A 25,286-nucleotide genomic window follows, 5' to 3' on the forward strand; every position below is an offset into this window, starting at 1 on the left:
ACACCTAAACATGAAAATCTGTACTTTATGTTCTTTCTTTTTAATATTCTGGTTAATGCGACTTTCTCTTTTACCAATAAGATATCTGCACTTGTGCATCTCACTGCATTACCCTATTTGTATATAATATAATGTTGCTAATAATAGTGTAATGCTTTTTCTGCATTGCATAGACACCCAATGCTCTTATACAGTACATGTACATCAGGTGTAGCTACTGGTCCTGCATCCCAAAAAGTGATTCTACGAATGGATATATACATTTTCTTGCTAGCAAGTTTTATGTATGAGAAAAAAATTGTGTCCACTTGTAAATTAGCCCCTTAGTGCATAAACACCATGTGGCCTAAACTAAAGACAATCCATTTTTGATGAATCTCAGGTAATATAACTGTTATTGTATTTTATGTATGCTGGGTGGTCAACAAAATTAGACTTTTTAATTTTAATAGTCCACATTAGAACATATCTCACCTGTTTGACTTTTCTCATGTCTAACAAGATGTGATTTATCTATACAACATTAATTTCTGTACAGAACATTTCTCACCTTTGGAAAATTTAGAATATTGTTACAAACATTTCAGATTTATAAGTTCATGAACATTACTTTTTCCTTGTGACTTTTCTTATGTGTAACAAGATGTGTTTTGTTTCTACAACATTTCCCACACTCAGAGCAGGGAAATGGTTTCTCACCTGTGTGATGTCTCTGATGCATAACAAGATGAGATTTCTGTGTAAAACATTTCTCACACTCTGAGCATGGAAATGGCTTCTCACCGGTGTGACTTCTCTCATGTCTAACAAGCTTTGATTTCTCTGTAAAACATTTCCCACACTCAGAACATGGAAATGGTCTCTCACCTGTGTGACTTTTCTGATGTCTAATAAGCTGTGATTTGCAAGTAAAACATTTCTCACACTCTGAGCATGGAAATGGTTTCTCACCTGTGTGACCTCTCTGATGCGTAACAAGATCTGCTTTCTGTGTAAACCATTTTCCACACTCAGAACATGGAAATGGTCTCTCATCTGTGTGACTTTTCTGATGTATAAGAAGCTGTGATTTCCAAGTAAAACATTTCTCACACTCTGAGCATGGAAATGGCTTCTCACCTGTGTGACTTCTCTCATGTATAACAAGCTGTGATTTGTATGTAAAACATTTCCCACACTCAGAACATGGAAATGGTCTCTCACCTGTGTGACTTTTCTGATGTCTAATAAGCTGTGATTTGCAAGTAAAACATTTCTCACACTCTGAGCATGGAAATGGTTTCTCACCTGTGTGACTTTTATGATGTCTAACAAGCAGTGATTTGATAGTATAACATTTCCCACACTCTGAGCATGGAAATAGTTTCTCACATGTGTGAGTTATCTGATGTTTAACGAGGTGTGATTCATGTATAAAACATTTCCCACACTCAGAACATGGAAATGGCTTCTCACCTGAGTGACTTCTCTCATGTCTAACAAGAGTTGATTTCTCTGTAAAACATTTCCCACACTCAGAACATGGAAATGGTTTCTCACCTGTATGACTTTTTTGATGTCTAACAAGCTGTGATTTGCAAGTAAAACATTTCTCACACTCTGAGCATGGAAATGGTTTCTCACCTGTGTGACTTCTCTGATGTGTAACAAGAGATGATTTCCAAGTAAAACATTTCCCACACTCAGAGCATGGAAATGATTTCTCAACTATGTGACCTCTCTGATGCGTAACAAGATCTGCTTTCTGTGTAAACCATTTTCCACACTCAGAACTTGGAAATGGTCTCTCACTTGTGTGACTTTTCTGATGTGTAAGAAGCTGTGATTTCCAAGTAAAACATTTCTCACACTCTGAGCATGGAAATGGTTTCTCACCTGTGTGACTTCTCTGATGTGAAAGAAGAGCTGATTTCTCGGAAAAACATTTCCCACACTCAGAACATGGAAATGGCCTTTCACCTGTGTGACTTCTCTTATGTCTAACAAGAATTGATTTCTCTGTAAAACATTTCCCACACTCAGAACATGGAAATGGTCTCTCACCTGTGTGACTTCTCTGATGTCTAACAAGCATTGATTTGCAAGTAAAACATTTCTCACACTCTGAGCATGGAAATTGTTTCTCATCTTTGTGACTTCTCGCATGTCTAACAAGCAGTGATTTGTGTGCAAAATATTTCCCACACTCAGAACATGGAAATGGTTTCTCACCTGTGTGAGTTCTCTCATGTTTAACAAGAGCTGATTTGCATGTATAACATTTCCCACACTCAGAACAAGGAAATGGCCTCTCACCTGTGTGACTTCTCTGATGTACAACAAGCTGTGATTTGTGTTTAAAATATTTGTCATTTATAGAACAGTGGGATATTTTATCTGCTCTCAATGCTGTACTATAATTTCCAATATCAGAGTTATCAGGAGAACAGTCCTTATGAGTAGAGGGATTAGATGACACATCTGCACGGTGATGTGCTGGGTGTATAATGGGGCTGTCACATGAAGAATCTCGTGCGATGTCACTGCCTTCTATTTCACAATTTGGAGATAGCATGGGAGATTCCTCTGAGACATTCCTGCTGTTACATCCATGTGCTGGAAATAAAATACATGGTAATATGAATTTCTTCTATGACAAGTTTATATTTTTAAATAAAATCTATGATTAAAAGTTCTAGAATTACCATCAAATAGATAAACTGAAGATGTTTGAAAGTACAGTCACAAACCGCCCAGCTTTGGTATATTTGTAGATGGCTCCCACCTCCCGGTCTGCTGGATTCTCATGCTGTATCAGCCTCTTCTAGGTACAAATCACATGGAGTGGCTATAGTCTTTCATCATGATTACGCTATAGGATACTGCATTGGGGAATGTTTATCAGCCTCTTATAGGCACAAATCACATGGAGCAGGTATAGTCTTTCATCATGATTTACACTATATGATTCTGGATTGGGGAATATTTATCAGCCTCTTATAGGCACAAATCACATGGAGTGGCTATAGTCTTTCATCATGATTACGCTATAGGATACTGCATTGGGGAATGTTTATCAGCCTCTTATAGGCACAAATCACATGGAGCCGCTAGTCTTTCATCATGATTTACGCTATATGATTCTGGATTGGGGAATGTTATCAGCCTCTTATAGGTACAAATTGCAGTTAGTCTTTCATCATGATTACGCTATATGATACTGGATTGGGTTTCTGATCCCATGGGCCATTGTGTGGTTGTGGAGATGGAAAGTAGTAAATGTACTTTGGTGAACATATGCTCCTAATATTTCTCCTAGTGATTTTATTTTCTAAATTGTCCCAATTTTTAGCTCTCCGAACATTACATACTCTAATACTAGCTGGCGATTTTAATACAGTGGACGAACCTAATATTGACAAGTCCTCTCCTGCTTCACGCCTAAAAGCTCCCTCGTGGTACCATATTTATGGTCTTATAACTATTTTTCAATTAAGTGATCTGTGGGGGTTACTCAACTTGACAGATAGATCATTTACCCCCTTTCCAGAGCTCATCACTCCCTGACTTGCAGAGATTACTTTTTAGTGGCCACTCGGATTCTCAGGTGCGATCGGTGGGTATTGGTGACATTATAGTTTCTGATCATGCCTCGATTAGGCTTAGCTTATGGCATGCTTCTTTCATGACGACTGACCGCCTTTGGCATTTCCCAGATTATCTGTCAAAGTCTGAGGGCTGTTAGAAATTTTTGGCGGTTTCCTGGGCATTAATTTAGATGACAACCTGAAGCATTAGGGTAACGGTCTTTTCCTTGGAGACATCGGAGGGGGTCATGAGGGATCATGTTTTTAATTATGTGTCTAAGCTGAGAATAGAATACTCTGAACAGTAAATTTCCCTGAGATCTGATGGAGCTTTGGAGTTTCATTGCTGTATTATCAGATTCCACTCTGGGATCCTATACAGTGTAAATGGCTTCTAGAGAGGTGCCTTACAGCGCAGGCACAGACATGTATTGATTACACTAAGGTGGAGGAACAAATGTGGGAAATTGCTGTCAATGATGTTTAGACCGTAGAGGAAAGGCTCCTTTATTACAGCTATCAGGGATCCTGCTACAGGCGAAACCCATGTCCAAACCTTTTCCCATTTCCATGAATTCTATACTGAACTTTATCAATCTACATCGATGGACAGGCCTCTGCCATATAGAATTCGAACAGAGGAAAATATGCCTACACTCAGACTCAAAGAGATGCTCTATCAGCCGACATTACTGAGTCGGAACTGGCAGTTACTGCCTGTCTACAACCACATAAATCTCCAGGATGTGTCGGTTTACCGGGGTATATTTTAAACTTTTACAACCACACTTGACGCCAACATTGTTATAACCTTACTACAGAATTCTCCAATACAATCCACCTTACTCATCCTTCACGATTGCCTACGCGATACTTATTCCTAAACCTGACAAAGATCCCCTTCTAGTTGACTTCTATCAACCCATATCTCTCCTCAATATGGACGTCAAACATCTCTCCAAAATAACAGCTAATAGACTGCGCACTATACTAACAGACTTGTTGTCTTCACACCAAATGGGTCTCGTTCATGGCTGACATTTTGTGACAGCTGTACATACAGCTTGTCAGGGTTCGGCCTAGGATCGGCCATTACCGCAGCAACAGCTTCGCTTGACTTCTCGTGCGGTCAGACGTCAAGTGCGGTGGGGGGTGACGATCTGGGGATTTTGCCTTCGGTGCCTTTGGACTTCCATGTGCGTATCAGTGTCAGGGTTTCTGAGGTTGCAGTCATGGACGCTGACATGATGCTCCTTCTCACTTGACTGTTCCTTCAACCAATGGTAGCATTGTTTTGGTCAACAGACGCTGTCCTCCTATGAGCTGCTACCTTAGGGTATATAACTGGGCTCTGGACATAAGGAAGTTGTTTATGCTTGTCATTCCATTCCAGGTTCCCATACTTGCTCTCAAATTATTCCTAACATATCGATTATATTCTCCAGTGTGTCTGGATTCTCATGCTGTGTACTCAGGGCCTGATTCAGACTTGGGAATAGAGAGAGATCTCTCTCAACTGATCATCTTGGTGAAACCATGCTGCACTGCAGGTGAGGCAGATTTAAAATGTGCAGAGAGATTTAGATTTGGGAGGAGTGTTTCCAAACTGACATCTAAACTGTAGTGTAATAATAAAGCAGTGCAGTATCTGTGGGCTACATGCAAAATCAGCCAGTATTTACCCAACATGTAAAAAAAATGTATGCATTTACACCCCTTGCACTGCAATATGGTTTGTTCAGGTTCACAGTTGAGAGAGATATCTCACTATGCCCAACTCTGAATCAGGCCCTCAGTACGCATTACTGTGTAGAAATACTGAACCACTCTCCGGTGTGTGTGGATTCTCATGCTGTGTACTCAGTACGCATTACTGTACAAATACTGAACCACTCTCCAGTGTCTGGATTCTCATTCTGTGTACTCAGTACACATTACTGTACAAATACTGAACCACTCTCCGGTGTGTCTGTATTCTCAGTACGCACTACTGTACAAATACTGAACCACTCTCCGGTTTGTCTGGAATCTCATGCTGTGTACTCAGTAAACATTACTGTGTACAAATACTGAACCACTCTCCAGTGTCTGGATTCTCATTCTGTGTACTCAGTAAATATTACTGTACAAATACTGAACCACTCTCTAGTGTGTCTGGATTCTCATGCTGTGTACTCAGTACACATTACTGTACAAATACTGAACCACTCTCCGGTGTATCTGGATTCTCATGCTGTGTACTCAGTATGCATTACTGTACAAACACTGAACCACTCTCCTGTGTGGATTCTCATGCTGTGTACTCAGTACGCATTACTGTACAAATACTGAACCACTCTCCGGTGTGTCTGGATTCTCATTCTGTGTAATCAGTACGCATTACTGTGTACAAATACTGAACCACTCTCCGGTGTGTCTGTATTCTCATGCTGTGTACTCAGTACACACTACTGTACAAATACTGAACCACTCTCCTGTGTGTCTGGATTCTAATGCTGTGTACTCAGTACGCATTACTGTACAAACACTGAACCACTCTCCGGTGTGTCTGGATTCTCATGCTGTGTACTCAGTATGCATTACTGTACAAATACTGAACCACTCTCCGGTGTGTCTGGATTCTCATGCTGTGTACTCAGTACACATTACTGTACAAATGCTGAACCACTCTCCGGTGTGTCTGTATTCTCATGCTGTGTACTCAGTATGCATTACTGTGTACAAATACTGAGCCATTCTCCGGTGTGTCTGTATTCTCATGCTGTGTACTCAGTAAATATTACTGTACAAATACTGAACCACTCTCCGGTGTGTCTGTATTCTCATGCTGTGTACTCAGTACACACTACTGTACAAATACTGAACCACTCTCCTGTGTGTCTGGATTCTCATGCTGTGTACTCAGTACGCATTACTGTACAAACACTGAACCACTCTCCGGTGTGTCTGGATTCTCATGCTGTGTACTCAGTATGCATTACTGTACAAATACTGAACCACTCTCCGGTGTGTCTGGATTCTCATGCTGTGTACTCAGTACACATTACTGTACAAATACTGAACCACTCTCCGGTGTGTCTGGATTCTCATGCTGTGTACTCAGTACACATTACTGTACAAATACTGAGCCACTCTCCGGTGTGTCGGGATTTTCATGCTGTGTACTCAGTACGCATTACTGTACAAATACTGAACCACTCTCCGGTGTGTCTGGATTCTCATGCTGTGTACTCAGTACGCATTACTGTACAAATACTGAGCCACTCTCCGATGTGTCTGGATTCTCATGCTGTGTACTCAGTATGCATTACTGTACAAATACTGAACCACTCTCCTGTGTGTCTGGATTCTCATGCTGTGTACTCAGTACACATTACTGTACAAATACTGAACCACTCTCCGGTGTGTCTGTATTCTCATGCTGTGTACTCAGTACGCATTACTGTACAAATACTGAGCCACTCTCCGGTGTGTCTGGATTCTCATGCTGTGTACTCAGTACGCATTACTGTACAAACACTGAGCCACTCTCCGGTGTGTCTGGATTCTCATGCTGTGTACTCAGTATGCAATTACTGTGTACAAATACTGAGCCACTCTCCGGTGTGTCTGTATTCTCATGCTGTGTACTCATTACACATTACTGTATAAATACTGAGCCACTCTCCGGTGTGTCTGTATTCTCATGCTGTGTACTCAGTACACATTACTGTATAAATACTGAGCCACTCTCCGGTGTGTCTGGATTCTCATGCGGTGTACTCACTACACATTACTGTACAAATACTGAACCACTCTCCGGTGTGTCTGGATTCTCATGCTGTGTACTCAGTATGCATTACTGTACAAATACTGAGCCACTCTCCGGTGTGTCTGGATTCTCATGCTGTGTACTCAGTACACATTACTGTACAAATACTGAACCACTCTCCATTGTGTCTGGATTCTCATGCTGTGTACTCCGTAAACATTACTGTACAAATACTGAGCCACTCTCCGGTGTGTCTGTATTCTCATTCTGTGTACTCAATACGCATTACTGTACAAATACTGAACCACTCTCCGGTGTGTCTGGATTCTCATGCTGTGTACTCAGTACGCATTACTGTACAAATACTGAACCACTCTCCGGTGTGTCTGGATTCTCATGCTGTGTACTCAGTACGCATTACTGTACAAATACTGAGCCACTCTCCGGTGTGTCTGGATTCTCATGCTGTGTACTCAGTACGCATTACTGTACAAACACTGAGCCACTCTCCGGTGTGTCTGGATTCTCATGCTGTGTACTCAGTATGCAATTACTGTGTACAAATACTGAGCCACTCTCCGGTGTGTCTGGATTCTCATGCTGTGTACTCATTACACATTACTGTATAAATACTGAGCCACTCTCCGGTGTGTCTGTATTCTCATGCTGTGTACTCAGTACACATTACTGTATAAATACTGAGCCACTCTCCGGTGTGTCTGGATTCTCATGCGGTGTACTCACTACACATTACTGTACAAATACTGAACCACTCTCCGGTGTGTCTGGATTCTCATGCTGTGTACTCAGTATGCATTACTGTACAAATACTGAGCCACTCTCCGGTGTGTCTGGATTCTCATGCTGTGTACTCAGTACACATTACTGTACAAATACTGAACCACTCTCCATTGTGTCTGGATTCTCATGCTGTGTACTCCGTAAACATTACTGTACAAATACTGAGCCACTCTCCGGTGTGTCTGTATTCTCATTCTGTGTACTCAATACGCATTACTGTACAAATACTGAACCACTCTCCGGTGTGTCTGGATTCTCATGCTGTGTACTCAGTACGCATTACTGTACAAATACTGAACCACTCTCCGGTGTGTCTGGATTCTCATGCTGTGTACTCAGTACGCATTACTGTACAAATACTGAACCACTCTCCGGTGTGTCTGGATTCTCATGCTGTGTACTCATGCTGTGTACTCAGAAAATATTACTGTACAAACACTGAATCACTCTCCGGTGTGTCTGGATTCTCATGCTGTGTACTCAGTACGCATTACTGTACAAATACTGAACCACTCTCCGGTGTGTCTGGATTCTCATGCTGTGTACTCAGTACACATTACTGTACAAACACTGAACCACTCTACGGTGTGTCTGGATTCTCATGCTGGGTACTCAGTACGCACTACTGTACAAATACTGAACCACTCTCCGGTGTGTCTGGATTCTCATGCTGTGTACTCAGTACACAATACTGTACAAATACTGAGCCACTCTCCGGTGTGTCTGGATTCTCATGCTGTGTACTCAGTACGCATTACTGTACAAACACTGAACCACTCTCCGGTGTGTCTGGATTCTCATGCTGTGTACTCAGTACGCATTACTGTACAAATACTGAACCACTCTCCGGTGTGTCTGGATTCTCATGCTGTGTACTCAGTACGCATTACTGTACAAATACTGAACCACTCTCCGGTGTGTCTGGATTCTCATGCTGTGTACTCAGTACGCATTACTGTACAAATACTGAACCACTCTCCGGTGTGTCTGGATTCTCATGCTGTGTACTCAGTACGCATTACTGTACAAATACTGAGCCACTCTCCGGTGTGTCTGGATTCTCATGCTGTGTACTCAGTAAGCATTACTGTATAAATACTGAACCACTCTCCGGTGTGTCTGTATTCTCATGCTGTGTACTCAGTATGCATTACTGTACAAACACTGAACCACTCTCCGGTGTGTCTGGATTCTCATGCTGTTTACTCAGTACGCATTACTGTACAAACACTGAACCAGTCTCCGGTGTGTCTGGATTCTCATGCTGTGTACTCAGTAAATATTACTGTACAAACACTGAACCAGTCTCCGGTGTGTCTGGATTCTCATGCTGTGTACTCATTAAATATTACTGTACAAATACTGAACCACTCTCCGGTGTGTCTGGATTCTCATGCTGTGTACTCAGTACGCAGTACTGTACAAATACTGAGCCACTCTCCGGTGTGTCTGGATTCTCATGCGGTGTACTCAGTACGCATTACTGTACAAATACTGAACCACTCTATGCTGTGTACTCAGTACGCATTACTGTACAAATACTGAACCACTCTCCGGTGTGTCTGGATTCTCATGCTGTGTACTCAGTACACATTACTGTACAAATACTGAGCCACTCTCTGGTGTGTCTGGATTCTCATGCTGTGTACTCAGTATTCACTACTGTACAAATACTGAGCCACTCTCCGGTGTGTCTGTATTCTCATGTTGTGTACTCAGTACACATTATTGTACAAACACTGAGCCACTCTCCGGTGTGTCTGGATTCTCATGCTGTGTACTCAGTATGAATTACTGTGTACAAATACTGAGCCACTCTCCGGTGTGTCTGGATTCGTACACTGTGTATGCAGTGCATCCTCATTCTACACCAGTGTCAGCAGTACAACCTATTCTCCATTGTCAACAACACATTCTCTCTCTCAGTGGATCTTCTCTCCAACTTCTCAAAGTATCACTCCAGGAATTAACACCCTTGTACCCACTCTATACTCAGTATGGAGATTATTCTACCTGTGGGACATAGTGGTGTATCTTTCTCCACTCCCACTCGCAGCAGTTTCCTGACCAGGGGACTGCGACCTGCTTGCCTGGTGCAACTGAAACCCATATACCGCATGGAGGGGTCACTGTTGAATACCTCCCAGCAGGTTAGATTCCGTAACCTTGATCTGGTCTCGTTAACATCCGCTGTTTGTGGATGAGAACATATATCCAGGCCCCTCACCTCCGATTCCTACCCGGGACCACAGAGCTTTCAGCCCCTTAGTAGGGAATTCAGGTAAGCCAGTTATTGCAGCAGTGATAACTGCTGAAAGGAGAGGTGTTGGGGGGAAGCTACTGTAGACAACACAAAGTTTGTCATTGTGCCACTTGGCCCCAACTATTTACGGGTTTAGAGAGACCTGAATCTGACCCCTCTATCTATCTAATGTGTTATTTTTACTCACAGCTCATCACTTCTTTGTTGGTTAAAGGGACCCTATACTAATGCACAGAGATACACGTCAGGGGTGCCCTTTATTGCCCCTCTTCTTTAATCTTTCAATAGACCAACTTTTCTGCAGTTAACAATCTTGGTTTCCATTCAAAGTTATCTCTGTGGACAATGCTGAAATCAAACCGTCAGATTTTGCCTACAACGTCTTACTGTATATTACCAATCCTAAAGAATCTCAGGATTATGCTGAATAAATTGCAGGAGTTCGGTGATGTTTCAGACTTTGCAGCCAACATGACTACATCCACGGGCCCTTTCCTGCACCCTATATAAAGAAATCATGTTGGAGCAACCTCCTCCGATTTGGAAGAAGAACCCAATCACCTAACTGGGTAATCATCTACCTACGCGCCCCCTGGGGGTTATATCGACTTACCAAAATGAGCTCTGGCATTTCAGGGAATCTTCTTTCATCTTACCTGGGTAGGGCTAGTTTGGTCAGAATTGTGACATCTCCTCGGTTTATGGATTTTTTTACAGTCCCTGCCGCTTCTGCTCACTTCCGTTTAGGAAACTCGTTTGGCAAATCAACAATCTAAATCTAATGGAGGCATCAACTTTCCACACCTGCCACATTACAACCATGCTGCCATACTGAGGTATTTATGGGACTGGCTTCATGGTCATCATTCCTACACAAATACATCCCTTGAGTGGTATTTCCTGACTGACTGTCGTTTTCTTCATTACCTCTATCAACATGATCCTGAAATTCCACAGCAGATACATGAGAATCCCTTATCGCAGTCCACACGTAATTGTGGTACATAATGTGGCATAGTCACAGATCTGGGTTTGTGCCATTCTTGGGTAATCCCGAGTGTCGGTGTGGTGCACAGGATTTCCCATTTACCAGATTGAGGTCACCCCATCCTGAGACAATCGGCTGCTTGGCATATAAACAAAGCGACCACTGACATTAGCACAGACAATACAGAAGCTTCCTACTTTACATCACTTCCCCCCCTTGCACTCTTCCAAGCACAGCATTACGTCAGTGCCTCATTTGTGTGGTCCTCAGTCCAAGATTAGCAGAACGCGTTGGGCCGTTGGCATCTATCCTCTCCGATCCCCATCATGCTATATATGTAGATCACTCCTACATGAGAACGGTTATGGATCAATGATCAGACTCAATCTGGTAGGAATCTCTGGCTACAAAGTCATCCCATTTCTTTCCTACAACACTCTAGTCAGTGCTCCCAATATATCGCGTAAGGAACTATCCGCGGCTCAGTATCAGGAAACGTTTCCCAACATCTGTCACGAAGCCTACTTTACACCCCATAGACATGTTATTAGCTGGTATGTCATCCTCTCATTCCTCTTATCGCGTAAGGAACTATCCAATGCTCAGTATCAGGAAACGTTTCCCAACATCTGTCACAAAGCCTTTTTTACACCCCATAGACATGTTATTAGCTGGTATGTCATCTTCCCATTCCTCTTCTCGCCCTAAGACCCCCACCAGCCAATCGCCTTCATTCCTTTGGAGCTTACCCTTCCTTTGCTGCTTTTGGCAACAGATTAGGAAAGTTGCTTTGGAAAACCGAGTCAACTATTTACCACTAACCAGTGATATGGGCGATCTTCTGCATTTTACCTAGTTGTCAGAGAGAAACTAGAGGTTGTAAAATAACCTACTTATAATTATTAGTGCTGCCGCAGGAGAAGGCCATATTACATGTATTAGTGCTGCCGCAGGGAAGGCCATATTACATGTAATTATTAGTGCTGCCGCAGGAGAAGGCCATATTACATGTAATTATTAGTGCTGCCGCAGGGAAGGCCGTATTACATGTAATTATTAGTGCTGCCGCAGGGAAGGCCATATTACATGTAATTATTAGTGCTGCCGCAGGAGAAGGCCGTATTATATGTAATTATTAGTGCTGCCGCAGGGAAGGCCGTATTACATGTAATTATTAGTGCTTCCGCAGGGAAGGCCGTATTACATGTAATTATTAGTGCTTCCGCAGGGACGGCCGTATTACATGTAATTATTAGTGCTTCCGCAGGGAAGGCCGTATTACATGCAATTATTAGTGCTTCCGCAGGGACGGCCGTATTACATGTAATTATTAGTGCTGCCGCAGGGAAGGCCGTATTACATGTAATTATTAGTGCTTCCGCAGGGAAGGCCATATAACATGTAATTATTAGTGCTACCGCAGGGAAGGCCATATTACATGTAATTATTAGTGCTGCCGCAGGGACGGCCGTATTACATGTAATTATTAGTGCTGCCGCAGGGAAGGCCGTATTACATGTAATTATTAGTGCTGCCGCAGGGAAGGCCATATTACATGTAATTATTAGTGCTGCCGCAGGGAAGGCCGTATTACATGTAATTATTAGTGCTGCCGCAGGGAAGGCCGTATTACATGTAATTATTAGTGCTGCCGCAGGGAAGGCCGTATAACATGTAATTATTAGTGCTGCCGCAGGGAAGGCCGTATTACATGTAATTATTAGTGCTGCCGCAGGGACGGCCGTATTACATGTAATTATTAGTGCTGCCGCAGGGACGGCCGTATTACATGTAATTATTAGTGCTGCCGCAGGGAAGGCCGTATTACATGTAATTATTAGTGCTTCCGCAGGGAAGGCCGTATAACATGTAATTATTAGTGCTGCCGCAGGGAAGGCCATATAACATGTAATTATTAGTGCTGCCGCAGGGAAGGCCATATTGCAGAGTTTAATTAACGCAGACCATCCGACCCCAACTGTATTTTTAGAGAAACTTCCACATGGTTATCATGGACTGCCTTGGAAGCACATTAGATAAGGAAGAGCGGTCCTCTGATACGAGGGAGAGTTACGCACATACGTTTCCCATAGACTATAGACTCAGAGTATGTGACTCGCTCTAACATACCCTATGGGACGGTTACTGCCAATTAGATCACATTTTCCCATTCTCCTGGATTGTGAAAGCAATATGGTCTCCTCGGTTCCCTTTGTTTCATTTCTAGCTTATAGTTCATAGTGTTCACTCTAGCTCCGGCGGCAGCTGCGCCCAAAAAGGGGGCATGGCCAATGAAAAGGGGGCGTGTCTATAAGACGCGTCCCCTTTTCATCACACTTGGGGGCGTGCCCGCACTTACGGACACGCCAGGCAGCCTCCAAGCGCTTCCAAGACGGAGAATAGATGCCAGGTGCATGCGTCTGGCGTCTATTTTCCGGCGGTAACCAGGTCACCACACATTTCCCCACCCGCGGGACAATGTGACCCGCGGGTGAAGACGGCACCCGCAGGCTGTGAGGGCAGGGCGCTTTTTGCCCTCCAGAAGGAAAGCAGGGCACCGCGCCCCGCTAAAACAGCCTAGCGGGAATGTTAGTTCACTCGCATGACTGTCTTCCCTTATAGAAGTTACTGTCTACACTCTTCTTTTTTATCTGCTTCTATTTGGGTTTGTATACAGCAGATTTATCTATACTGTATGTCCGTTATCTCTCATTGTTTACATTCATATACTGACTGTTAGTCACTTCTTATTACTATTATCTGCTCACTGTTTCAATGTTTCACTGTTGAGTGTATGGCTGTGATTCACACCAACTCTTTGTGTAAATGTTATTTTACCTAACACACAATGTTTGAGAAAGTGTGAGGAGGAGACTGATCAGACCTTTGGGCTGGTAACACAGTGATATGATGTGAGGGGGAGAGCAGGAGTATAATAGGGGCTGATGGCTCCTGATGTATGAGATACACCAGAGAGTGTGGGGAGGAGACTGGTCAGATCTCTGGGCTGGTAACACACAGTGACATGATGTGAGGGGGAGAGCAGGAGTATAATAGGGGCTGATGGCTCCTGATGTATGAGATACACCAGAGAGTGTGGGGAGGAGACTGGTCAGATCTCTGGGCTGGTAACACACAGTGACATGATGTGAGGAGGAGAGCAGGAGTATAATAGGGAATGATGGCTCCTGATGTATGAGATACACCAGAGAGTGTGGGGAGGAGACTGGTCAGATCTCTGGGCTGGTAACACACAGTGACATGATGTGAGGAGGAGAGCAGGAGTATAATAGGGGCTGATGGCTCCTGATGTATGAGATACACCAGAGAGTGTGGGGAGGAGACTGGTCAGATCTCTGGGCTGGTAACACACAGTGACATGATGTGAGGGGGAGAGCAGGAGTATAATAGGGGCTGATGGCTCCTGATGTATGAGATACACCAGAGAGTGTGGGAAGGAGACTGGTCAGATCTCTGGGCTGGTAACACACAGTTACATGATGTGAGGAGGAGAGCAGGAGTATAATAGGGGCTGATGGCTCCTGATGTATGAGATACACCAGAGAGTATGGGGAGGAGACTGGTCAGATCTCTGGGCTGGTAACACAGAGTGACATGATGTGAGGGGGAGAGCAGGAGTATAATAGGGGCTGATGGCTCCTGACTCCGCCACTGGGCAAACACATTTCCCTTTTTACTTTGTACTGTTGTAGTGACTTAGCAAGAAGAATATATGACTCTTTTCTGAGTAAGTGTTTATTACTCACCTGTGCTGATATCTGTAGGGATTTCCTCCACCTTACACTGCTGATCATCCTTCATATACGTGTCTTCTCCCTCTATATCTGCTGCCTTCATATCAGTCACATACGTCTCTTGTTCTCCGTCTGTATCTTCTACCTTTATATCAGTCACATACATCTCTTCTTCTCCCGCTATATCTTCTACCTTTATATTAGCCAGACTTTCACCCTTAGTAACACACAAAACAATAAAATAACAGTTTAAAAATGTTCGATTTCATTAAATCACATTAATTAGAATAATTCTGGTTAAAAAGACACACACAGCTTCCTATAGATCATATAAGGACACTGTGGTATATTGGTGAGACTCAACTACCTGATGCTCCTGTGGGATCCTGTGATTCTCCTCTATACAATCCTTTGAATAAAGAGGATGGGGACATCTCTCTGGGGTATTTCTGTTACTGGGTCCATCTGTAGGAGACACATAGTGACTGAGTACATTGTATATATGTGATTATCAGGTGATGTGTGTATATAGGGGGCCCCCATACCTGCTCTCCCCGGTACAATAAATGACAGTCTCCTCTTACCCAGTGATGTGAGGGGCCGGTGATTCTCCATCATCACGTCCTTGCACAGACCCCTATGTTCCTCTATATACTCCCCCTCCTGCATGGAGACATAGACAGTGACATCCTGACACCTTATAGGAACCTCACACATACAATGATACAGTCATCATGCAAAAACATATCCCCTAGTGGCTCTGTCATGCCCCATTCCCAGCAGTCACCTCTCCAGTCATGACCCTGTATTATTACTCTAGATATAAGTGATGTCACTGTGACACTCCCAGATCCCCTCACCTCCCCAGTCATGTCCCTGTATTATTACTATAGATATAAGTGATGTCACTGTGACACTCCCAGATCCCCTCACCTCCCCAGTCATGTCCCTGTATTATTACTATAGATATAAGTGATATCACTGTGACTCTCCCAGATCCCCTCACCTCCCCAGTCATGCCCCTGTATTATTACTATAGATATTTTAAAAGAAACAAACAATCTACAGACAGAACAAAAAATGTAATCAAAGTAAAACAGCACAAAAATCATAATACAAAAGCTGGACAAAGCTAAACACACTCCAGTTCGACATGGATAGCATAAACAAAATCACACAATTAAATTGCTCTGGAAATAAAGGCAAAATAATTATAAAACATACAAATATAAATGGTATCGACTACTGGTATAACAAAATACGAAAAATTGCACTTAGGACTGAAAACATGGAATGAAAACATTTTAGGAAAATTAACTGAACAAACTAATTACATTAAGGAGCTGACAAATTAACGGTTCCTTTCCCCTGTCTGGAAAGACACCATCTATCTCATTTCAGCATAGAGTTACAACTTTTAATTAATATCTTTCGTGATTGGCAACATCAGACCAGAGCTCTCCTTTTAAAAAATATCAAGGGGATCTGCTGCAAACCAGGTTCTAGCTACAAATGACCTTCACCAGGATAGTAAGACAAAGTGTATCGGTATAGCATTAGGGAGTGTGTTTCCTCTAAGTCAAGGCTGAACAGACATAACCTAGGGTCTAACGAAGTGAGAGAGGAAGCTGTTGATTTCATATTATCCCAAACCTTAGACCAAAAAGGAAATACTGCTGGACAATCCCACATCAAATGCCAAAAACCAGAATACAGTGCACCACATTTTGGGCAATTAGTCCTCAAACAGACTGCCGTAAGGAGAGTGTGGTATGATATACTCCATGTAAAACAAAAAAACCTGCTGGTACCCAACACACTGAGTAATAAACTTAAATTTGCATCCATTGTTCAATGAATCCAGATCAACTTCCCATTTCAGCTTAAGAGGATTTAACAAATCTGTCATAAAATTAGTATTAATTTAAGGTTAGCATACACAGTGGAGATTTGACCCCTTGAGCCCAAACAAGTTACTAGTGATTTAATTAGGGAAGGGGATAACATTGGGGGCAAACTACCAAGTTGAGCATGGACTGCATGTCTCAATTGTAAGTTTCTATAAAAGGCCGTGCTAGGGAAACCGAACTCAGACTGAAGCTGTAAACAGGATATAAAAACACCCTCTACATATAATTGACCCAAGGAAGAGACCCCTCCCAATCTCCAAATGTTATCATATGAAAGTTTAGACAGTTCAGGATATTATTTATTAACCCATAAAGGGGAATCCTCATCGAAATTTTTCCAATCAAATAAAGTATGTGCATAACGCCATAACAAAAGGGCCTGGCGGTGTAACGGAGGAAGACCAGAGACACAGACACCAGAAAGAAGAAATTGCAAAGGATAGATAGAGGACCCCATCCACTCGGCTAGAAAACCAAGTAACGTATGGTCCCCAGCACTAGAAACCCAACTGAATAATTGGACCAATTGAGAGGCCATAGAATACAAACATAAATTAGGGAGGCCTAAACCACCCGAAGCCTTGGATGCAACAAAGTTTTAATGGCCACTCGCGTGGGTTTGTCACCCCAAATACATGAAGATAAAATACTCTCAATACTTGAAAAAAAAACTTTTGTAGGGATATAAACTGGAGAATGCGGTGATAAATAATATTTGGACTGAATTGACATTTTAAAGATTGATGCGTCCCATAATGGTAAGTGGCAATCTCTTCCACATATAAACCCTCAATTTAAAATTTAAAGTAATTGGGTCTATTGTGAGAAAGTCTGTAGATTGAGGATGAATCCAGACTTCCAAACACTTAAAACGCAGACTCCACTGAAGTGGGCAAGAGGATTCATTAGTTATAGTGAGACAACCAGAAATAGGAATTATATTAGATTTGTCCCAATTAATGAGTAACCCTGAAAAACCACCAAACGTATTGACTATTCCAGCATCATAGCCAAAGAAACCTTGGCATCCTCCAAAAATAAGAGCATATCATCTGCGTATAAGGCTATGACATCGCTCAATACTCCAGCTCTAAAGCCACGAATACCAGGAGCAGTACGTAACAGACACGCCAGATGCTCAATAGCAAGCACAAATAGGGCAGGAGATAGAGGACACCCCTGGTGAGTCCCTCTAGCGAGGCATCTCAGTTTCGTAGCAAGCTAAATGCCGGAGGATAATAGAGAGAGAAGAAAGTCTGGAACACCCAAGAATCACATTCTCATAAGAAAGAAACCAGAAACCGGTGACCAGAGCGAAGCCCATCTGAGGCACAGGTGCATCAGGGTGGGTGCCCTGTGGACCCTATGGACTTCGTAGAAAGAGAGATAAAGGTAAGTTCTTACCATATTCTCTCCTTTTCTACTTCAGGGTCCATAGGCTCCACAGGAAAACCTTAGGGATGTCAAAAAGCAGTTCCATTAAGGGTGGGGACACTCCTGTGCAGAGAGGAGAATCTGCCGCCCAAAGGAAGCATCCTGAGAGGCAAAGGTATCAGATGCATAATACCTCAGAAAGGTCTGGACAGAAGACCACGTAGCCGCCTTACAAAGCTGAACAGCCGAGGTGTCATGGTGAGCTGCCCACAGACAGAGTAGAATGAGCAGTAACAGAGGGCAGAACAGGAAGGCCCTCAGAAGTGTAAGCCTTAGAGATCATCATGCAAATCCACCTAGCCAAAGTTTGCTTATTGGCTGGCCATCCCTTCTTGTGGAATCCATAGAGTACAAACAAGGAGTCTGACTTCCGAAGGGAACTCGTACGGTCCACATCCAATGAGGCCTCACCTGTCGAGAGGTCTGGGGAATTAAAGGCCAGCACAATAATTTCCTCATTAATGTGGAAACTACAGACCACCTTAGGAAGGAAACCAGGGCCAGTCCGAAGCACTGCCCTGTCCTGGTGAAAAAACAGAAATGGAGAACGGCAAGAGATAGCCCCCAAATCTGACACTCTTCTGGCAGAAGCAATAGCCAGAAGAAAAACAACTGTCTTAGCAGTAAGCCATTTGAGATCCACTGAGTCCAGGGGTTCAAATGGAGGGCCCGAAGGACAACAGCCAAATCCCAAGGCACCACAGGAGGGACAAAAAGGAGGCTGGATGTGAAGGACCCCCTGTAGGAAAGTGCGGATATCAGGAAGAGGAGCAATCCTTCGCTGGAACCACACTGAAAGAGCACAGAACTGCACCTTCAGTGAAGCAAGGGGGAGACCAAGGACCAAACCCGCCTGCAGGAAAGCCAAATTTCTGGATATCCTAAAAACTTGGTGGTCGTAACCTCTGGAATGACACACAGAGCCGGAAAAACCCTTGGAATTTCAGAGGGATGTCTCAACAGCCACGCCATCAAAGACAGATGACCCAGGTCCGGGCAAAGGCAAGGACCATGAGACAGCAGGTCCAGACGTTGAGGCAACAGCAACGGAGTGTCGATGGAGAGACTTGGAAGATCTGAGTATCAGTGACGTCTGGGCCACACTGGAGCCACCAAGAGGACAGTGCCTCCTTCTTGTTTGAACTTCCAAAGAACTCGAGGAAGAAGGGAGATTGGAGGGAACAGGTACGCAAACAGGAAGGTCCACTTGACTGACAGAGCATCTACCAAGAGAGCCTTGGCGTATCTTGTCCTGGACCCGTACATTGGCAGTTTGTGATTTTGTCGAGAGGCCATGAGGTCCATGTCTGGAAGGCCCCACTTATCCACTAGGGGCTGAAACACTTTTTGGTAAAGAGATCATTCCCCGGGATGCACGTTGTGACGGCTGAGGAAGTCCGCTTCCCAATTGAGAACTCCAGGGATGAACACTGCAGATATGACTGGGAGATGGCCATCCGCCCATGTCAGAATGTGTGACACCTCTGTCATTGCTGCCTGACTTCAAGTCCCTCCTTGTTGGTTTATGTAAGCCGCGGTCGTGGCGTTGTCTGACTGAACTTGCACAGGCTTTCCGTGAAGTAAGAGTATGGCTTGTTGCAGGGCTCTGAAGACCGCCCGACGTTCCAATATGTTGATTGGCAGGGCGGCCTCTTCCGCTGTACACCATCCCCGAAATGTGTGGACCAGTCACTGCACCCCAAAATTGGAGACTGGCATCCAAAAGGGGCACCCCCTGATGAGGTGGCCCATCTGCAGCCACCAAACAAGAGACAGACGCACCTCCGAAGAGAGCACCATTGTTTGCTTTATCCGATGGGGTAATCCGTCCCACCTGGAGAGGATCAATTTCTGCAGAGGCCAGGAAGGAAACAGGGAATATTTCACCATGTCGAACGTCGACACTATGGAATCGAGTAACTGCATTGCAGAGTGGATGGACACTCGGCGACTGTGGAGGCATCTGCATACTTGCATCAGCAAAGTGGAGATCTTGTCCGTAGACAGAAAGATCCGCTGCTGTTGTGAATCCAACAGAGCTCCCAGATGCAGCATCCTTTGGGATGGGATCAGGGAGGACCTCTTCCAATTGATATACCACCCGTGCATAGATATAGTCAGCTGTAGGTGGTGGTGGTGAAGTCCCTCTGGAGACCCTGCCAACAGTAAAAGCTGTAAAAACAGTAAAAAGTCGTCCATATATGGTAACAGGCGGACTCCCTGCAGCCGCAGATGGGCTGCCATCACTGCCATAACTTTGGTAAACATCAGAGGTGCAGTAGAGAGGCCAAACAGCAGAGCCCGAAACTGGAAATGTTGCAGTACAGCAAACCTGAGAAAACGCTGGTGAGATGAAGCAATCGGAATATGCAGGTATGCATCCTGAATATCCAGTGACACCATAAAATCCCCAGGTTCCATAGCCAATATAACTGAGCGTAGGGTTTCCATCCTGAACAGAGGTACCCTGAGGAATTTGTTCAGGGAGTTATAGGCCAGTGGGATCCAGTCGAATTTTGAACCAGAAAGATTGGTATAACAACCCGTTCCCCTCTGAGGCAACGGGACAGGTACAATGACTTCTGCTTGAGCAAGGATTTAAGAAATGACAGTTTGTGAAAAAAAAATAATATATAGTTTCAGACAGACAGCGCTAACATAAGTCACATACAATGCAGAAATTAACCTGCACCATGGCACTATAATCAACTACACAGACTCAGTGCCTGGTAGGCAATAGTGCTGCATACACTGACCCAAAAGGGAGAGGTATGCAGGGGGACTGGGCACATGCTGGGCAAAGAGAACTGCCACATTGCCATCCAAGAAAATGGCCACCGGAGACTTTAGAGGTGGCGTGGCCCAAGAAGGGGAGCAGCTCAGCGTAGCCAGGCCGCAGTGGAAAGGCGCGCTGAACTGAGAGGAGGAACCGGCTGTTAAGACAGGGAAGGCAGCCTGCCCTGGCCAGCGTTTAACCCCCGGGACGCTGGAGCATTTCCGCATCACTCCAGCCTGCAGTCTCTGGTCGCCTAGTGGAAGCGAAGGACTCAGTGCCTGGCTCCCCATGCTGTCATCCCCAGGGAGTCCTCAGCCCTGGCGGAACAGGACTGCGTCTCGGCAGGTCATCACCGCGGTGGGGTATGAAATCCTGGTGGCTGAAAAACTTCCAGGTGAAATACTGACGGGGAACGTAAGTTAGCAAACCCTACACTTCTCCTCCCCCACCAAACCTCCCTTTGTGGTGCCTAACCATAAAACTCCCAGAGTGGTGCCTAAACATAAGTCCCCCCGGGGGCGCCTAAACCTATCCCCCTCCCTGAACCCTAACCTAACCCTCCCGGATAATCAAAATTTAGATGTTGGGATTTTGTCAGGTGGCTTCCCGCCATGCTTTACTGTTGGCATGACACAGGACAAAGTCTTTTGGAGGATGGCCTGGTGTCAGGAAGAGCAGCAAAGAAGCCAATAATCTCCAGGAAAACATCAGGGACAGACTGATATTCTGCAATAGGTACAGTGATTGGACTGCTGGGGAATGGGGTAACGTTATTTTCTCTGATGAATCCCCTTTCAGATTGTTTGGGGCATCTGGAAAACCCATGTCTGGAGAAGAAAAGGTGAGTGCTACCATCAGTCCTGGTACGTCTATACCTCCTAAAGACTGGTCACAAAAACTTTCTATACAGATTAAGCCACTGTACAATTTATTGTATGTTCTATAGAACCTGTGACAATTATTCAACTTTGAGCGCCCTTTTCCCTTTGCTATGTGTATGTCTGTATGGTGACCCCACTAACAGGGGGGCGGGTGTGAAGGTGCAGCCATCGGATTCTCTCTATTTGTGACATTGTGTGAGCGCAGGATAAAGGTATATTATAACACACAGTGGTCGAGGTGGGGATTTCGAAGTGGGGGTATGGAGACACGCTGTGAAAACTGGGCGTGGCCATGTGTGACGAGGGGCGTTGTTACGTGTCACGATGGGGCAGCGACTACTGCAACTGATGATCGCGACGGTGATCCTAGGCAGCATCTATGGACGCAGCACTGGGATGGTAACTTAATGTAGGAGGAGCCTAGTTCCTACAGACGCCTCCTGCTGCATCTGTATTGTAGCTGTACGGGTCACATATAAATCAGGCCCTTTATGCTCAGCATATGAAATCCACCAATACAATTGTACACATATATGCTGGGTCACAGATCCGGATATATGATTATTCTCCGAGTTACCCTTTAACTGAATTGTAAGCTGAACCAGCAGAATGTTTTAGAGCAGAACTTAGTGATGCTGCTGACCTTGCCAGTGGACATTAGAGAAAGCTCTTGCTCAGAAGGTGAGGAGCTTCTCTCATTAGCTTTGCAAAAGTGGTTCCATGTGAGGGGGAGGTCCTCCAAGCAAAGTACCCTCCCCTTTCTTCATGTGCAGTGGCGTCAAGGATGTGCTTGCCACCGCGCCCGTGATCCGTCCATCATGGATACCAATGGAGGCCCCTGGGAGAGAGGTATGTTACTCGCCTGGGTCCTCAGACTCCTCATTAATATGGTTTTAGCCATCTGTAGGAGGGGGACCTTGTGTATCACATCAGGGTCGGTTCTAGACCAAGTAGAGCCCAGGGCGAAAACTGCTTTTGGTTCCCCACTTAAAAGGACAAAAAAAATAAAATATTCTATACTGTTTATGTGTGTACTAAAAATCTCACCTTACCTATATGGGGGTTTCTCGGCAATGGGGAACCTCTGAAGAAATTGATCCTCCGTGGGCAGACAGTGTCCTCAATCAGTAGTCACTGTGCACATTGAAGATCACATGGTCCGGAAAATGCCTGTGTGTAGGAATATAACCAATGTCACCATCATACAACAGAAGCTTAACCAGAAATGTGCCCCGTGTCCCATCCAGCCTCCTGCCCCCCCCGTGTTCCCTCCAGCCCTCTGTCATTCCAGCCTCCAATACCCCTTCCAGTCCTCATTCCAGCCTTCAGCCCTGTGTCCCCTCCAGTCCCGTCATTCTTCCACCTCTGTCCCCTCCAGCACCCTGTTATTCCAGCCTTCAGCCCCATGTCCCTTCCAGCCCCCCGTCATTCCAGCGTCCAGTCCCCTGTATCCCCTCCAGCCCCCTCTCATTCCAGCTTCCAGTCCTCATTCCAGCCTTCAGCCCCCCAGTGTTCCCTCCAGCCCTGTCATTCCAGCCTCCAGTCCTCATTCCAGCCTTCAGCCCTGTGTCCCCTCCAGTCCACCATCATTCCAGCCTCCTGTGACTCCTCCAGCCTCCTATCATTACACCCCCTGTCATTCCAGCCTCCTCTGTCCCCCTGTCATTCCAGCCTCCTCTGTCCCCTGTCATTCCAGCCTCCTCTGTCCCCTGTCATTCCAGCCTCCTGAGTAACCTGAACAACCCACCTGCTCCCCGGCCCCCTCCAGCTTACCTGCCCTCTGGCAGCGGGACACTGCTCCTCCTGCTCCCGGGTCGGGGTCTGCTGCTCCGCCCACCGCTGTATCCCGTATGTGCCCCTCCCCCTGCTCCTCCCCCTCCCCAGCACCTGACACGTGGCCACGCCCCTTATGGGGAAAAATAAAATCTTTTTGCAGTTGTGTTACCGGGGGGCGATAACTCTAATCCCCCCCCCCCCGGATCCGTCACTAATATGGGGGCACCGGCAGCGCGGAGACACCGGGAAGTAGGGGAGGAACTGGCAGCTGCCAGGAAGAGTAATGGCGGCGGCGGCCAGTGGCAGGAAGTGACGGAGGCCGCAGTGGAGCAGGAGAGAGGAGAACGCGGACGGGACAATATGAGGAGGAGGAGGAGACACGGCCTGAGCTGCTGCTGCCCCCGTCATACATGTACGTATGTGTTATATGTGTGTGACCTGGGGGCTGTGTGTGACCTGTACATAGGACACACACTGTATACTGTCTGTCTCACTCTTACTGTAATACATCATATATATACCATTTCCCCCCCAATGTTGGGGTCCCCCCTATTTGTTACTAGCTCTGGTACTCCCAAAATCAGGGGGAGAGATGGGGGTTCCCCCCTGCACCATGAATTGCCCCTGGGGGCTGCCGGAACCATACAGGAACCCCCCTCCTCCACCATGATACCAGGCCAGTTGGCTCTAGGACTGGTTTTCCCAGGTATGACCGGCAGTCACAAAGCCCCCACCATTAGGTAAATACCCTAACGCTAACCCCTAACCCTCCCTCCTTCCCCGCTGCCTGACCCTAACCTCCCCTCCCTTACTGACTAACCCTGACCCTCCCCGGTGCCTGACCCTAACCCTCCCTCCCTGGTGCCTAACCCTGACCCTCCCTCCCTGGTGCCTAACCCTGACCCTCCCCCTAACTCTCCCTCCCCGGTGCCTGAACCTAACCTCCCCTCCTCCCTTACTGCCTAACCCTCCCCCTAACCCTACCTCCCTGGTGCCTGAACCTAACCTCCCCTCCTCCCTTACTGCCTAACCCTCCCTCCCCGGTGCCTGACCCTAACCCTCCCTCCCTGGTGCCTAACCCTGACCCTCCCCCTAACCCTCCCTTCCCGGTACCTGAACCTAACCTCCCCTCCTCCCTTACTGCCTAACCCTCCCCCTAACCCTCCCTCTCCGGTGCCTGACCCTAACCCTCCCTCCCTGGTGCCTAACCCTGACCCTCCCCCTAACCCTCCCTTCCCGGTGCCTGAACCTAACCTCCCCTCCTCCCTTACTGCCTAACCCTCCCTCCCTGGTGCCTGAACCTAACCTCCCCTCCTCCCTTACTGCCTAACCCTCCCCCTAACCCTCCCTCCCTGGTGCCTGAACCTAACCTCCCCTCCTCCCTT

At 45.6% G+C, this 25,286-nt stretch overlaps 2 protein-coding genes across 5 annotated transcripts in view; one reads left to right on the forward strand and one right to left on the reverse strand.

The window, feature by feature from the left end:
- On the reverse strand, positions 1 to 23,967 carry LOC148450970 (uncharacterized). Of its 4 annotated transcripts, none has more exons than XM_088462430.1 (6): positions 23,899 to 23,967; positions 23,178 to 23,295; positions 15,709 to 15,787; positions 15,492 to 15,589; positions 15,137 to 15,341; positions 1 to 2,595 (listed from the first exon to the last, which is right to left on the reverse strand). In XM_088462430.1, the coding sequence occupies exons 3-6, from the start codon at positions 15,740 to 15,742 to the stop codon at positions 590 to 592; spliced, it is 2,343 nt and encodes a 780-aa protein (XP_088318556.1). In that variant the 5' UTR covers positions 15,743 to 15,787; positions 23,178 to 23,295; positions 23,899 to 23,967; the 3' UTR covers positions 1 to 589. The 4 variants fall into 4 exon arrangements, with proteins under 4 accessions (XP_088318556.1, XP_088318557.1, XP_088318558.1 ...); XM_088462431.1 differs by having other exon boundaries at positions 23,173 to 23,295; XM_088462432.1 differs by lacking the exon at positions 15,709 to 15,787.
- The window catches only part of LOC148450971 (uncharacterized), an 8,858-nt gene continuing 5,639 nt past the window's right edge, over positions 22,068 to 25,286 (forward strand). Inside the window, exons 1-3 of the mRNA XM_088462425.1 lie at positions 22,068 to 22,085; positions 22,722 to 22,806; positions 24,208 to 24,313. Of these exons, the coding sequence (XP_088318551.1) occupies positions 22,068 to 22,085; positions 22,722 to 22,806; positions 24,208 to 24,313 (209 nt within the window). The remainder of the gene's footprint in view (positions 22,086 to 22,721; positions 22,807 to 24,207; positions 24,314 to 25,286) is intronic.

The sequence above is a fragment of the Taudactylus pleione genome, unplaced genomic scaffold, assembly GCF_031769625.1.
Source record: "Taudactylus pleione unplaced genomic scaffold, aTauple2 ptg001238l, whole genome shotgun sequence".
Taxonomy (NCBI): domain Eukaryota; kingdom Metazoa; phylum Chordata; class Amphibia; order Anura; family Myobatrachidae; genus Taudactylus; species Taudactylus pleione.

Bases quoted from the DNA above. Each gene is read 5' to 3' on its own strand.
- LOC148450970 (XM_088462430.1), bottom strand. From the start codon at position 15,742: ATGATGGAGAATCACCGGCCCCTCACATCACTGG. The intron at 15,590-15,708 runs GTAAGAGGAGAC...TGTCTCCTACAG, and splicing joins CCGGCCCCTCACATCACTGG to ATGGACCCAGTAACAGAAAT. The intron at 15,342-15,491 runs GTAGTTGAGTCT...TGTGTTACTAAG, and splicing joins GGATCCCACAGGAGCATCAG to GGTGAAAGTCTGGCTAATAT.